We start from the raw sequence: 16545 nt of genomic DNA on the forward strand, positions 1-16545 counted from the left end.
TACAAGTCCAGGAAGCACAGAGTCCCAAAGAATTTGGACCCAAAGAGGACCACACCAAGACACATCATAACTAAGATACCAAAGGTTAAAGATAAAGAGAGAATCTTAAAAGCAGCAAGAGAAAAGAAGAGTTACCTACAAAGGAGTTCCCATAAGACTGTCAGCTGATTTCTCAAAAGATACTTTGCAGGCAAGAAGGGACTGGCAAGAAGTATTCAAAGTGATGAAAAGTGAGGACCTACAACCAAGATTACTCTATCCGGCAAAGCTATCATTTAGAATGGAAGGGCAGGTAAAAGTGCTTCCCAGACAAGGTAAAGCTAAAGGAGTTCATCACCACCAAGCCATTATTACATGAAATGGTAAAGGGGCTTATTTAAGAAAAAGATCAAAACCATCAACATTAAAATGACAATAAACTCACAACTATCAACTACCAAATCTAAAAAACAAAAACAAAACAAACTAAGTAAACAACCAGAACAGGAACAGAACCATAGCTATGGAGACCATTTGGAGGGTTATCAGCTGGAAGGGGGAAGAGGGAGGATGGGGGAAATGGTGCAGGGATTAAGAAGCATAATTGGTAGGAACAAAATAGACAAGGGGATGTTAAGAATAGTATAGGAAATGGAGAAGCCATAGAACTTACACTCACAATCCATGGACATGAACTAAGGAGGAAAGATTGCTGGAGGGAAGGATGTACTGAGTGGAGTGGGGCAAAGGGAGAAAAAATTGGAACTGTAATAGCATAATCAATAAAATAGACAATAAATAAATAAATGTATTCAAAGTACTATATAGAGGAAGTGTGTGTGTGTGTGTGTGCTAAATAGTGCTCTAGTTTTCCACATTAGTTTCAGGCATGGGGGAGGGTGGTGGTAGCTTATGTTCCTTACAAACCAGAACATCCAGTTGAGTAATGTGATTAAGCATGTTATGATTGCCTGTTTCATTCTAGACTTACTCATTTAAACTTTTCGTGTAGCCTAATGGGATAGCTGTATGCCATAGAAAGAATACAAATTTTGAAGCAAGATACTTGAATTTGACTCCTGCCTCTGCTGTTTTCTGGTGTGAGATTTTGGACAAATTGGTGTAGTGCTTACCTACCGAAACCTCTCAACATAAGAAAAGAATGATTGAGATATATGACAGTGCTTTGTAAGTTATCAAATACCGTAAAGAGAGAGTTATTATTATTTGTATTTTAGTTTATTTTGTACATTAATTGACCCATCAAGTTGGTCATAATTGTGTTGTTGTTAGTCACAAACATAACATCCTCAGCATACGGCTTAGACAGCAGAAGTGTGCATTTTCTCAGCTCGCCTGCCCTGCTGCTATCTATACACTATATGGAAGAGTCCCTCCAGATCCCACATTCCTCCTAACCATTTCTTTCCTACTGAACGTTGGCCACTCTAGTGACTTGTATTCAGCAAAAATTATCTTTCTTGATAACTGGTGTATATATTTCTACCTTATGTGCTTTGGAATTGTTTCCTTTCCATTCCTCATAGGTCTCAAGTGTTCATAAGTATTTTCTCCGTGAATTCAAAGGGTTACTTCCGGACCTCCAGATTGAGGTAGAGGGCACCAGTGCCTTCGTAAGGCCAACTCTTCTCTGTTCTTTGGTTCCCCTCCATTTATCCCCTACCTTGTCTCATTAGTTATCATCTTCCTGTCTTGTATTGTCAATCTCTCCCTCGAATCCTAACTCTATACTTTGACCTGACAAGTATGCTCAAGTCTCTGTCATCCCTAAAATATTTATTTCAAATTTGAATCTTTTCTGTTGTTATGTTTTTCATCAAAGAATGGTTGCCTATAATTTCTCAATTCTCATTCATTCCTTAGTCTTTTACAATTTATGATCTGACTTCCGTCTTAACTCTCACTTGTGTCAAGAGGTTGGTGAACTTCCCTCTGTCAAATTCAGTGGCTTTTCGACTCTCGTTCTGCCTGACCATTGATGACACGTTTTTGAAATGTGCTCCTCCTTTGGCTTCTGTGATATACATTAATTCCTGGGTTTTCTTCCCTTTCTCCTTAATCTCTTTTGCAAGATTTCCTCCTATCACCTGTTGCTTAAGTTTAGTGGTTATTCACACTTCTTCCTTGTTTGTCATCTGTCATCTCCGTAGTTTTCCTTCTACAGTTGGTGTTTTGCATGAATGACCAACAAATTCATACTGTTTCCATTTTCCATCTATACTCTCTCTGAGATTACATCCATTTCCATAGTTATAGAAACTAACGACTTCCCCAACTCTCTTTCGAGCTTGAGATTCTTATTAACTGCCTTTGGACTTTCTTACCTGGTTGCCGGTACTTCGCATTTACCTATCTCCCTAACTAAAATATCTCTCTTCTCCTCCAGCTTGCTCATCTCCTTGTGTTCCCAGTCTCTATTAGTGCCATCATCACCTTCCTGGTCTCTTCGGTTAGAAACCTTCCGAATCATCCTTGACTCCTTCCTGACCATTCACAAAGCCCTGTGAATTCTGCTTCTGAAATATGTTTTATACATCTCTTGTTTTCAGTCCCCATTCAGTCAAGTTTCTCACAAACGAAACAATATCTGATGTGCCACTTCCTCAAACTTGACATTTTTAATGACTTTCTAGTGCCTACAGAATAGTCTCAAGTCTATGTCATGGCAAACAAGGTTCCTTACAGCCTGTTCCTAACCTTTTCTTACACCAGCCCTGAAAGACCCTGTTCTCCAGCCACCTCAGGAGTAGCCACTGGTTTGCTGTATGTCACTTTCACGTGTCTGTGCGGCAGTTCATGTAGTCTGTGCCTGGGGCCCATTTACCTTACAGTCACTCTTGAAGGTTCTGCTCCAGGATCATATCTGTTATGTTGCCTATGTTGACCACACTGAATTACAGTCCTGTAGCACTTTATTCATGTCTCTAATATAATACTTATTCCATATTAAAACTAACTTATGATTTTTTTTAAGACCTATGTATTTGTTTTTAGAGAGGGGAAGGGAGGGAGAAAGAGAGGGAGAGAAACATTGATCAGTTGCCTCTCCCACGCGCCCCTATGGGGGACCTGGCCCACAATCCAGGCATGTGCCCTAATCAGGAATTGAACTGGTGACCGTTTGCTTGGCTGGACAATGCTCAACCAACTGAGCCACATAGATTAGGGTTAACTTATGAACTTCTTAAAGATACATCTAGATCTTATTAATTTCTGTATTACCACAAAAGAGTACCTGGAATATAGAATTTTGATAATTATCTGGGGGTGTGGTGAATATAGTGATAGTAAAGTAAAAGAGTACTCAGCTCTCACAGTCTGCAGAACTCTTATATTGTCTTTTGAACAGAGAATTGAGGTGGTTAAGAACTTGATTTCTGTGGTCAAGTGCACCTGGGTTCAAACCAACTCTGTGACACTAGCTGTTGCTGTTCCCTTACCTGTAAAGTGGTGATGGGGTGGCTGTGAGACTCAGATGTAAAGTCCATATCCATCCTTCATACATTGTAATAACTTTAAGCTGTTATTAACTGTTAATGTATTTTTAATGAATGATAGTAATACTGAGTTATATCTGTAGCCAAAAATGAGGTTCAAGAATGGCATGTTCTCACATGATCTTCCTAAGAGATCCCTTTCTTAACCAAGCTGATTACATCTTTCCAGCAGCAGTGACTATCAGCCTATTCTATTATCAGTGAGGAGGAAGAGGAGTACCTGTTATATTTCCTGTTATCTGTTATTTTTATTGCTATTGTTACTGCTCTTAGGATTCATTTTACCCTTTACAAACACTTAAGTTTTAGATATGAACAGTGATACCAAAAAGGAAATTGAACTTGCAGCATAGGAAAGAAGTAACCCAGAATAAGGATAAAAGTAATAAAGTGGTGTTTGGATTAAGAGTCTGAGGAAAGTGGAATCTAAGAAAGGTTCTCCTTTCACTTCATCATTCATCAAGTAGTATTGTCCCCTAACTGTATACAGGGCACAGTGGGAATGGGACAGGGATATCATAATTGTTTAAGGCCTAATTCTCACTGTAAAGATTTTTAAAAATTGAGATAATTGTAGATTTATGTGCAGTTGTAAGAAATTACTACAAAGAGATCCCTTGTACATCACTTTAGGACTTTAAATCTTATTAGTAATGAAGGTGAGATTGTTCCTCGTGTATCTGGTATAAAACCACAGGTAGAAAGCACTTCATGAACTTTGAAAGGCTGATATGACTCTGCTTGAAGCTGCAGCAAATAAAGTTTCATGCAGATGCCAGTTTTAAGCCAAACGTCGAAGGATGAGTATAACTGTATTGGGCTGGGAATGGAGGGAGAGAATGGGGAAAACCACAACCCAGGTGAAAGGGAGGATCTGGGTTCCCACAGTGAATCTGTAAACAATCTAGACTTCTTAACTGCACACAGACTGTAAATTGGTTCTTCCTTACCTCAAGTTTTTAGAACTCAAGTAACGATAAGCCTATTGTTTATCTCAGTTCTGATTGTTACATTTTATGTTTTAGATATAGAATATCTTGAATTCTACTGAGAATCTGACTTATTGAAAAAATTTTCTTTTGCTTTTAGAATGACGGTAAAGAACGGCACGAGCACAGCAATGAAAGGCGGAGGCGGGGCAACCCTGAGCCATTATCTAATGGAGGACCCCAGGGTAACGCACTGCAGGTGGTGGAACAAGATGAAGAAGAAGATGAGGAGCTGACACTGAAATATGGCGCCAAACATGTGATCATGCTCTTTGTCCCCGTGACTCTCTGTATGGTGGTAGTGGTGGCTACCATCAAATCAGTCAGCTTTTATACCCGGAATGATGGGCAGTTGTATGTATGAGTGTTTCGTTCTATTATTCTCAAGGCCAGTGTAGCTGTTCTGTATAGCATGTCATCATTACCTTAAGGGCCTCTGCACTGAAGGGGCATGAAGGCTAGAGGGCTCTTTTAGCCAGAGCAGTTGAGAGAGTAAGGGATTATTTATTACTTGATGCTTTAAGTAAAGAAAATGAAAGCTATAGAATTGTATTTCCTGTGTGGTGTCACTAAGATAGGGCTGAATTTATTTGTAATTAAGCAGGTAGAGCATTGAATAGTAACTTTTTCCATCTCAGAGCCATTGGGCCCATTGTTCTTTGTCTGGAATGTTCTTTTCTTTTCTAATTTAGGTGGACTAATTTCTATCATCCTTCTCATCTTGACTTAAGTGTTAAGGCCAAAGATAACTTCTCTGATCCTCCTAACAAAACTAGGTACTTTCTGGTATTCTTTCTCATAGAAACTTGTTCTTTTTCACTTGTACCAATATTCAAATGTATATTAATTTACATTATTTATTTACTACCTGGTTTCCTTCTGTGCTGCATGTCCTATCAGAGCACTTTGTTTCCGGGATTTATAATAAATGCTCAGTAAAAAAGTTGTTAAATGAAAGGATGAAGAATTAATATAAGCTGACGCTATCTAGACTCTTGGGGAACTGTTGTGTAAATTCTCTGCTGCTGTTAGTGTCAGCCCTTTGCCACCAAGAAAAATGCCTTGATTCATGTGTCACCTAGTTCTGTCTCTAGGACTCTGGTGGGGCACAAACAAGTTTTAAGTGGATTTTAGAATTTGAAAGTGGCAAGTGGCTGAAACACTGCATGGGGTTCTGAAAGCCAAGCTATTATTCTTTGGAAGAAAGACTAAGACAATGAGTGACAGGCAGATAGTAGAGTAAATAGCCAAAAGAGATTGAGGAATATTAATATTCTCTATTTAAGTTAGAGTTAGTTTGGCTACATATTATCGAACAGGGGTTAGCCCACAGGTCAGATCTACTTGTCACCGATTTTTGTCAATGAAGTTTTATTGTAATACAATTATGTCCATTCTTTTATATATTGTCTCTGCTGCTTTTATACAGTAATGGCAGAGTTGAGTGGTTGCAACAGAGAGCTTATCACCCACAAAACTTAAAATATTTACTCTCTAGTTCTTTACAGAAGTTGGCTGACCCCATCATTAAAATTAAAACAGCTGGTTTAAATGACTTAATAATGTTATATCTCTCGCCCACAGAGTAGTGCAGAGGTAGTCAGTCCAGATTGGTTGAGCAGCTTCACATTCATCAAGGACTCAGGCTCCTTCTTCTTCCTTAGCTTCTGTACTCCAGGTTATTGTGGGTGCTGGAGTGCCAGCCTTCATTCAGACAGCAGGAAGCAGGAAGGAGTAGGGGACAAAGGGGCATAAGACACAGCTCTGAGCAGAATTAACTCCTTGTTTAGGAGTTCTACACAATGCATTTGCTTTAAGTAGAGAAAATGAAAGCTATAGAATTGTATTGCCTGTGTGGTGTCACTATAATAGGGCTGAATTTATTTGTAATTGATCAGGTAAAGCGTTGAATAGTAATCTTTCCCATCTCTGGGCCATTAGGTCCATTGTTCTTTGCCTGGAATGTTCTTTTCTTTTCTAATTTAGGTGGACTAATTCCTATCATCCTTCTCATCTTGACTTAAATGTTAAGGCCAAAGATAACTTCTCTGATCCTCCTAACAAAATTAGGTACTTTCTGGTATTCTTTCTCATAGAAACTTGTTCTTTTTCACTTGTACCAATATTCAAATGTATATTAATTTACATTATTTATTTAATAGGGGGGACAAAAGGGACATAAGACATATCACTCAGCAGAATTAACTCCTTTCTGAGAAGTTTTACACAATAGATTTGCTTATACGTAACTCATTAGCCATTACTTGGTCTCATGGCCACACCTAACTATAAGGGTGTCAGAAATTAAGTCTTTTAGTTGAGAACATTAGCACTGAGAATAAAAGTGTTTTTATGTGAATGAGAAATAAGGGGAAAAATGGATATGTGACATTATCTCAAGATGACCCCAGTTGCAGTCACCCTAAAAATAAAAGATAATAATTATAAGCCATATTACCTTCCTCTGGCAATCACTTGTAGCCTAGGTAGTTTACGTGGCAGAATCTGGTTCTTTAAAACATCACTAATAATCTGTGTAGGAGAATATTTAATGAGGTAATTATTTCAGTATATAGTATCCACTAGATGGAGCCAATTGTCTGGTTCACAACTCTTCATATTTTAGATATCTATGATACTTTTACTTTGAAGCACTTATTTTAGACAATAGCTATTTTTCTTAGGTTAAAAATTCTTGGTGTAATATATCAGTTGAATCAAGGAAACAAAGCTTGTGTTAGAGAGAGTGTATGGTTTGCGCCTTCCATCCAGTAACACTTACCTGGGGCTTTTGTATTTTGTTTTATTATAGGATTTATACTCCATTCACGGAAGACACTGAGACTGTGGGCCAGAGAGCCCTGCACTCGATTCTGAATGCTGCTATCATGATCAGCGTCATTGTTGTTATGACTATTCTCCTGGTGGCTCTGTACAAATATAGGTGCTATAAGGTAAGTGAGCCCGAGAAACAGCTTTACTTTCTGCCATGTTCTTTTTTTTTTAAAGATTTTATTTATTTATTTTTAGAGGGGAAGGGAGGGAGAAAGAGAGGGAGAGAAATATCAATGTGTGAGAGAAACATGAATCTGTTGCCTCTCGCACACCCCCTACTGACGACCTGGCCTGCAACACAGTTGTGCCCTGACTGGGAATGAACCAGCAATCTTTCTGTTTGTGGGAAGATGCTCAACCACTGAGCCATACCAGCCAGGCTCCACCATGTTTTTTTTATGATTGGATTTTTCTATCATACCTTACTTAGTATAGTAAAGCAAAAGGTCTTATATTCTAGAACTAAGTTAATGTTTAGTTTTTTACCCCCTCATTGTGGGACATTAGAAAAATCCATAAAGGCATAAATGGAAAATAAATATTTTCATATTATATCACAATCTAAATGGTTTTTTTTAACATTTTGATTTGTGGCATATGTGTGACATTCCAGAGGGACAGATCCTAAGACCTTTGGGATTCCATCATTTACAAAGAGTGTCATAGGATATAATCTTCCCCATAAAATAATATATAAATTTAAAATTCATATTTTCATACTTGAGTACAAAACAATAAAATCACCTTCAGATACTGGCTTAAATTCATCAGTGATTGGGTACATTTCCACTTCAATATTGGTGACCATCCATTTCCTCACCACGTCTCCTACACCAGCAGTAATTCTTTCCTTGGGAAATACGGCAGGGGAGGTTGTGCAGGAAAGACACAGGCCAACTTTCTCAGGCTCTGCTCCCCTAGCTCACGCTCTTAAGTGACTCACTCCTGAATTTCAGCCGCCTAGCACATACTTCAGGTTCGTGCCTTAAAAAAAAAGACCCTTTATTATAAATCATAAACGTTCAGGGTCACTCTCAAGTAACTAAACATTAACTTTCCAAATATCAAAGTCTGTCTATTTCCTTATAGTATTTATTACTGTGTGTGTGTGTGTGTGTGTGTGTATTTTTAAAGATTTTGTTTGTTTATTTTTAGAGAGGGGAAGGGAGGGAGAAGGAGGGAGAGAAACATCAACATGTGAGAGAAACAACAATTAGCTGCCTCTTGCACACCCTAACCGGGTACCTGACTCACAACCCAGGCACGTGCCCTGACCAGGAACCAAACCCTCAACCTTTCAGTTTGTGGGATGACGCCCAACTCACTGAGCCACACCAGTCAGGGTTGTATATATTTTAACATGGATAAAATAAAATATAATTAGTATGTGTCCTTTCTTCACTTTTACTTTGGCATAAGCATTTTTCTATATTATAAATTCTTAGAAAATATGTCCAATGACTATATCATATTTAACTCAATGAGTGCATTATAATGTAATGTACTTCCCCTAATTTCCCTCATGATGGACATTTAAACAGTGTGCAGTTTTTCAGTATTCTAAAAAACATCTATGCATAGAACTTTTTCAATTTTTCAAATTGTTTTCTCAGGGTAAAATTCTAGACACTAAATTTTTGAGGCAAATTATCTACATATCTTAGTATGCAGAATTGCCTTTTCTAAATGATACTATTAATTTGTACTTAGCACTCGTTAGTAGTGGGTGAGACTATCTTGTCTTACCTCACCTTCACCAGAATTGCATTTTTAAAAACATCTGTGCTAATGTTTATAGGCAAAACAAAATGTCTTAATTTGCATTTAGTTGATTAGTAGTAAGATCAGATACCTTTTCAATGTTCATAAACTCTAAAATTTTACATTTAACCCTGTTTGTTGAACATGTGAGTGGGTGGAAGTGTTAGCCTAAGTGATGGCCCTCTGCAGTGACATTAGCATATGGAGAAGATTGAAGAGGAAATGTGTGCGTGATGATGGCAGGTAGTCGTCAACCTTTAGAAAACCAAAGAGCAAATGACGTAAACCCATGTAAGAAGCATTCTGCTCCCACTGTTTAAATGTGCTCATATCTTAAATACTTTGCTTGATCCTTTTTTCACCACATATATTGTCTACCTATAAGCGTTTACCTGCCAGTTTCATTTCTCTGATTTATTGGACTCACTTTGTGACTTTTAGCTGGATTATGTACTACTTCTATTCTTCACATTTTATCGGGAGTGTGTTTAGGATCATATACCCAGCTGCCCCTCTTGAAGTTGGGCTCACAAGTTCATAAAAGCTTTAAGCAGTTGCTTTCCTGAGCTGCTTCCTTTCTGTGGTCTCCCTGAAACTTTCTGGTTCTTTTGGATTTCCCTGTTTCAAAAAGCTGGGCTTTATTTTCCCAGCATCAGGACCAAGAGGGGGGAGGACAGAAATACAGCGAGAGCCACTTGCCTTACTCTTAGGGAACCTCAGTTTCTATAATCTGATGGGAAGCTTCCTCTCCCTCTAAATTTTAGACTCCTGCTGCCCTCTTTGCCATCACTCCAGGATCATTTGGGGGGTGAGTGTGAAAGAAGAGAGAAAAAGGAAAACACAGGAACTGAGATGTTGCATTCTTTGTTTGGTGTTTGGAGGCCTCTTTGCCTCCTGCTCCTCTAGCCAGAACTAGAGGGCTCTGCAGTTTCTCTCACTGCCTTGGTAATCACTGCCCACGCAGATGTGTTGAGGGTAGTACTAGAGGGAATACGTAGAGTGGTAAATTCACTGTTGGTTCCCTGGTACTTGAATTCTCCAGCACACGTACCTCTCTTTACTTTTCAGAGTCCTCAATTAGCAGCTGCATGCATTCTGTCTGTCTTTTATGTTAACATTTGGTGGTAGAAATAGGGTAAAGTGAGCTTTTACTCCTTTTTACCTATAACCTGTCTTGATATATGAGGTCTGTCCAGAACGTACCCAGCCACGTAATATGAAAAAGAGATATTTATTGAAGAAGATACAAGAAACATTGTACATAGGACAATGACGCCTCAGTCCCCTTCAAATTGACACCTCGGAACCTTGCACAGTTCTCCCTATTGACATCAGCTGCCCTGTAGAATTTTCCTGAATTGTATCAAAGGTGTGAAATCTCTTCCCTTTCAAAGATGATCTTAGTTTTGGGAAAAGCCAGAGGTCACAAGGTGCCAAATATGTGCTGTAGTGGGCAGAGTCACCTGGGTAATTTGATGTTTTGCCAAAAACTGCACAAGACAGTGCACGGGTGGTCATGTTGTTGTGATGAAGCTGCCAATCCCCAGTTGCCCACAGCTGCGGCCTTCTGAATCATCCCAATAGTTTCCATGGAGCAGTGTTCAAGCTTAACGCAAAATCTGATGCAGATTCATTGCTCTACTCAGTCATTTTGAATGCCACGGCCACACAGTACACATGCTCACTCAACAGCATCTACCACCCCCACTGACTAGTACAGTGAAGGCATCATTGTTCACACACGCACATTCCAGTCCACTCTCCCTGACTGCCAGGTTACATTGATGTGGCACAAACTGTTCTCGTTATATTAATAATGGCTGGACTTTTTCCAGACAAACCTTATAAATGTGGTCAGTTTTGTGTATCTTAATTATGCTTCATTTTAAACCATCTAAAAGGTTCATATTCATAGCTAGATTTCTACATTTACTCCCTCATTTATGTCGTTCTGTTTTGCTTTTTAAAGTTCAAGTCTTAGCAAGCACAGCCAGTTCTATAGAAGTTGTTTGACTTGTTTTGACTCCCAGTGTAAAATAAAAGGAACTTTTGAGTCAGAAATTCAGAAACTTGCCAGAACCTATTTGGAAATAGTTGTGATGATTTGTTATGTCAGTAGTTGGTTGTGGAATGTCTGTAAGAAGCACAAGAAGCTAAAAAAACAAACCTTAAAAAGTATTAGCTGATTATAAATGAATCAAGATGCTTTGGCTAGAAATAAATGGTAAAGGTTTGTTTAAGGGTCTTATGGAAACATAACTAGGCGATACCCAGACTGTTCCAAAGAAGAAAGAAAAGCTAAGGGTTCTTATAGTCAAAAGTACATTCTTGAGAAGAACCATTTCTGCATTCTTAGCCTTGGCATTAGTCTCAGATGGTAAGCCTCAGTGATTTTCAACCAGTGTACCACAAGAATTTTTAACACGTGCCTTACTATTTATTCAGGGCACTGACCTCTTTTTCCTTAGACTGTCAAAAACAGGACAAAAGCCAACACAACAGTAACCATCCAGTGTGAATGAATAAAAATTATACCTATTTTTGTCAGATTGGCAAAAAATACGTTTTTTGGTGTGCCACAGAATTGTAGTCATTAGTTTGTGGGTGCCATGAGATGAAAAAGGTTTAAAAATCACTGCTCTAGATGACCAGTGGTCTGGATAATGGATGTCAGGCGGCCTGGTTACACGAACATTCTTTCCTTAGTCCTTCAGGGAGTAATGAGGGTTATTTGAAGGTCTGATGTATATCAAGGCATTGATGCAGAACTAGAAAGTTCAAAAGTTTAAATTCCCAGGCTAATTAAAACAAGAATTGAATCATTTCCTCATGCTTCAACCTACTTGATTTTAGTAATTTAGCAGCTTGACTATAGTGACTCCATTTTGTTTCTTCACTTCAAAAGGCAGAAAATGGAAAAGGCAGTCAATTAATACTTATATTTTGTCGTATTTCTGGCTTGGATAGTTATGGGTTCAGAGCATGTGCAAGTGGGCTTCTGCTTACACCTTACTGTTTTTTAGTGTTTTTTTTTTTTTTTGCAGAGGAAATAGAGTAGTAAGGGCTGCCTTTAGACTATTTAGCTAAAGTTAAAGTATTTAGAGGAAAATGGACGGGTGTCTTAAGGTTACTTTGATGTGTAGGAGAGATGAATGGAAATGTTATGAAGCAAGTGCAGCAAATGTGAATGTAGAATTTAGGTGGTATATTGGTGTTCACTGTAAAAACCTTTAAACTTTGTTGCGTTAGAGAATATTTTTGAGAAAATGTTTGTGGAAAAACACTAGAAATTAAACTTGATAAAGTATTTTTTAAAGAAAGAGAGGCAGAGAAAATTTTAAAGACGTCTTTTTTTTTTCTCTCAGAGGAATTCATAATCACAGATCACCTTATATGATCAAAACAGAACCACAAGAGAAAATTAACATAAATTCCAATCACATCTAGACTTTAATAACTTAGAGCCTGATTATCTGAATAACTGAATCTGGGGGTTAGGGGTAGAAGATTTAGAAAAAAATGAAGACAAAACAGTATTCTTGATTTGGAGGAGTTTTTTCCTCTCCCTTTTTTAAGGGTTGATTTGATCTGTTCCAGTTAAGATATATGTCTGGAAAAGTTAATAGTCCGTAGCTCCTTCTGTCATTAAGTAATAAAATTAATTGAAATTAGAGCAAATAATGGACGTATGCACCTTGAAATAATTTCACTTTTACTTGGCAATTTATCATGGTTGTCATTCTGTTTTTAAAACTCCATACTTTTAGGTTGTATAGTATTTTCCTAAATATACACATTACATAAAATTACCATTTGAAACATTCATCTTGCCCTGGCTGGTGTGGCTCAGTGGATTGAGTGCTGACCTGTGAACCTAAAGGTTGCCAGTTTGATTCCCAGTCAGGGCACATGCCTGAGTTGCAGGTCAGGTCCCCAGTTGGGCACTTGTGAGAGGCAACATATCGATGTATCTCTCACATATCAATACTTCTCTCCCTTTCTTTTTCCCTCCCTTCCCCTCTCTGAAAATAAAAAATAAATCTTTAAAATGTTTACCTTGTGTAATAGGTTATAGAAGTCAAATTCTGATTCTATTTCTGACATTAATAAGCTATACCTGAGTAATAGAGATAAATATTTATATAGAACCCTGAATTCTGCATGACAATGATGGACTCCTAAGCATTTCAAACAATTCATAATACAGTAGTAATATATTCATAATATAAAATAAATGTAGAAAGCATTCTAATATTATTGTTGCATAGTTTAGAAAGCCTGTTTTCTCTGTACAGTTAATGTATGCGTGCAAAAGATTGCCTGAGAATGACTTTCAATTTTATTGAATTTTATTTATCAATTATTTATTTTATTCAATTTATTTCAGGAATACTACAAAATTTCTCCACTGAAAGTATTGCTACTTTAAAGTTTAAATGTCAGCTGTTGACGCTATTGATAATTTGGTATTTTAGAATTCATTCCTTTCAAAATTTTACCTATTTGTAAAGGAACAAGGGTCTACATATGTCTTGCTGAAATTTCTATTTACTATTATGAGTTGTTTAGCCTTAAACAGTACACTGAACCCAAAGCCATATGAAAAGCCATATGTTCAGCCATTTGAAAAGAATAATACGTACAGAAATCACACTATTTTTGAAGTAAGAAATTTGCAGTTTTTTAGGGTTATAGGATCTGTTAATTATATCGAAATTCTTTATTTTCTAGGTCATCCATGCCTGGCTTATTATTTCATCTCTATTATTGCTGTTCTTTTTCTCATTCATTTATTTGGGGTAAGTGGTGAAATATTTGGTCTGTTTTTTAGAAATTAACTCTATTTGGGGTCTCTGACTGTCACTTAAAGCCATGTCCTTTATTGGAGAATTACTCATAAATTATAATCGTTTTCATATATAGGTCATACTTAGTATATATAAGACAAGTTAATATTACTAGTGGGCATATTCTTTTGTTGATCCTTCCTTATAATAAGTAGAACTGAAAGAACTCAAGACTATAGTTAATTCTAAGTCTTTTAGAAGAATTTATGTATTTCTTTTAGTAAAAAAATTTTATATTTTAGTTTAAATCTATAAATCAGAATGTTAAGATAGGATTTCAAGAAAGTATATGTATGATTTAATTGATTTTCAAACCTTTATATTGTTTCATCAGTGGGTCTTTTTCTTCCTTTCAAATGAAATCTTATATGAAAATTTTACATATAAAATAGAAACAAATAAAACTACTCTGTTGAAGAGAACAGAGAGACTCAGAGATTTGCCAGCCTGGCCTTTTTCCCTGCACCAGTGGAAGATTGAAGTCTGTGAATCATTGGACTAGCTCTTAAATTAGGAACAGAAGCAATAAAACTAATACATAAGTTGAAGAGTTTGGTAGAGGCAGTGGGAATAATGACAGACAAAAGAAATGTGAGCATCTGTAAGAAGTGGGTGATTTTCTAGAAAAAAAGTTATCAAAACCAACGACTAAAGTAGCAGAAAATCTAAATAGAGGCAAAGTTCTTGAAAGAGGTTCCCATCCTACATCTGCCAGTAACAACAGTACCACACCCAAATGGTTTCATATTAAACCTTTAAGGAATGGAAAATTCTGATAGTATTTTAACTGTTCCAAAAGATAGAAAAAGAAAAAAAGGTTGCAGAATCGTTTGATGAAGCCAGCATAACATTGATACAAAAAAATATATAAATTATCAAGAAAAAGGAAACTGTAAACCAATCCTGCTGATTGATATCAAAAGGGTAATTAAATATTAACAAAGAGGATTTGGAAACACATTGAAGGGATAATGCATTATGACCAAGTGGAGTTTTTTTTCACAGAACGGAAGACTGCTTCATTATTAGCGAATTTCAATTAAGTCACTGTGTTACTAGGTCATCATCTCTGTACATGTTAAAAGGCATTTGATGAAATTCAACACCTGTTTATTTTTTTCAGACTATAAGAAAGTTGATTTAGAAAGTCACAGAGGTGGGAGAAGTGAGCTGTAGAAGGGATGGGATCAGGAAACAAGTTACAGAGGCAGAGAACAGGCCCTTGGAGCCTAGGAGAGAGAGAGAGGGAAAGGTCACACGCCTGGAGGACGGGTAAAGGCATGGGCGTGCTCCCAGGAGGAAGAGCGCTGAACACCTGTTCTTGATCAAATTCTGTAGTAAAACAAATAGGTGATTACTTCTTTAACATGATAAAACGTATGAATCTTGTCTAAAGGTCATTATCATCCTAATGGGAAGACTCTGGAAGCATGCCTGTTAACATCAGGAATAAGATGAGGATTTCCTTTATTTCTACTCTTGTCCAACATTGCTCTGGAGGAAATAGTGAATACAAATCAGAAATAAGAGCCATACCATTTATAAAAGAAGGTTAAATTCTCAATATTTGGAGATAAAATACTTGTTTACTTGGTTTCAGAACTAACCAAAAGACTCTTAGAATCACTAAGTATAGTTGGGTAGATATTCTAGGCTGGCAAGGTTACAGGGAAGTAAACAAACAAATTGGTGTATTACCTTTAAGAGTGATTTGACATATCCATTTAAATTTTCAGTGCCTATATCCTGAACCTACTAATTTATAGAGATAGTAATTGTAGCATTGTTTCTAATGGCAAAAGAATGAATTGGTCTAAATATTCTTCAGTAGAAAACTGGTTAAATAAATAATGGTACATCCATACAATAAAGCCATTAAAAGAATGAGGCAGCTGTGATATACAGTATTCCCTCACTTAACGCAGGTATTACATTCTAGACCCCCCCCACGCGGTAGGTGAAAATCCAAGAAGTAGGAACCTTATGTTTATTTTAGTATTTATATATATTTTAAGGCTTTATAAACCCTTCCAACACACTTATAAACCGTTCCCAGTCCCTTATTAACCTTTCCCACTCCCTTATTAATCTTTTCCACACTTTTATAAACACTGCTTATGTTCTTAAATATATTCTACACTCTTAAACCTACGTAACTTTAACAACATACATATACAGTACTGCAAAATCCTGCGATATAGTGAAAAATCTGTGATAAATAATTAAATATAATATTTTTAAAAATCCCATGATACAGTGAGGCCGCGGTAAGTGAACCGCGATATAGAGAGGGACTATTGTATTAGTGTGGAAGGTTCTTCATTAGTACTGTTAAGAGGAAGAAGCCTCGTATAGAACAGTACATATAATATGCTATCATTGGTGTCTAATAAAAAGGTATATAAAGAGGAGAGATGGTCTTTGAGATGGAAGTCCACCATTCTCCCAGGTCGTGGCACCTGAATAAAGCTTTTTCCTTTTGCACTAAAAATGAATCAATGAATGTGTGTTTGTTTGTGTGTGTGTGGTGTGTATGAATATGATATGAATAGACACTCTTTGGAAGGATGCACATAAAACTAATAATAGTGCTTTCCTTTGGAGAGGGGAACTGTG

General features: G+C 37.0%; 1 protein-coding gene across 1 annotated transcript in view; it reads left to right on the forward strand.

The window, feature by feature from the left end:
- The window catches only part of PSEN1 (presenilin 1), a 57894-nt gene that overhangs the window by 20611 nt on the left and 20738 nt on the right, over positions 1–16545 (forward strand). Inside the window, exons 4-6 of the mRNA XM_090271101.1 lie at positions 4587–4840; positions 7299–7440; positions 13814–13881. Coding sequence (XP_090127227.1) covers positions 4587–4840; positions 7299–7440; positions 13814–13881 — 464 coding nt within the window. The remainder of the gene's footprint in view (positions 1–4586; positions 4841–7298; positions 7441–13813; positions 13882–16545) is intronic.

This window comes from Furipterus horrens, unplaced genomic scaffold (genome assembly GCF_987537825.1).
Source record: "Furipterus horrens unplaced genomic scaffold, mFurHor1.1.pri manual_scaffold_3, whole genome shotgun sequence".
In the NCBI taxonomy this organism is placed as follows: Eukaryota; Metazoa; Chordata; class Mammalia; order Chiroptera; family Furipteridae; genus Furipterus; species Furipterus horrens.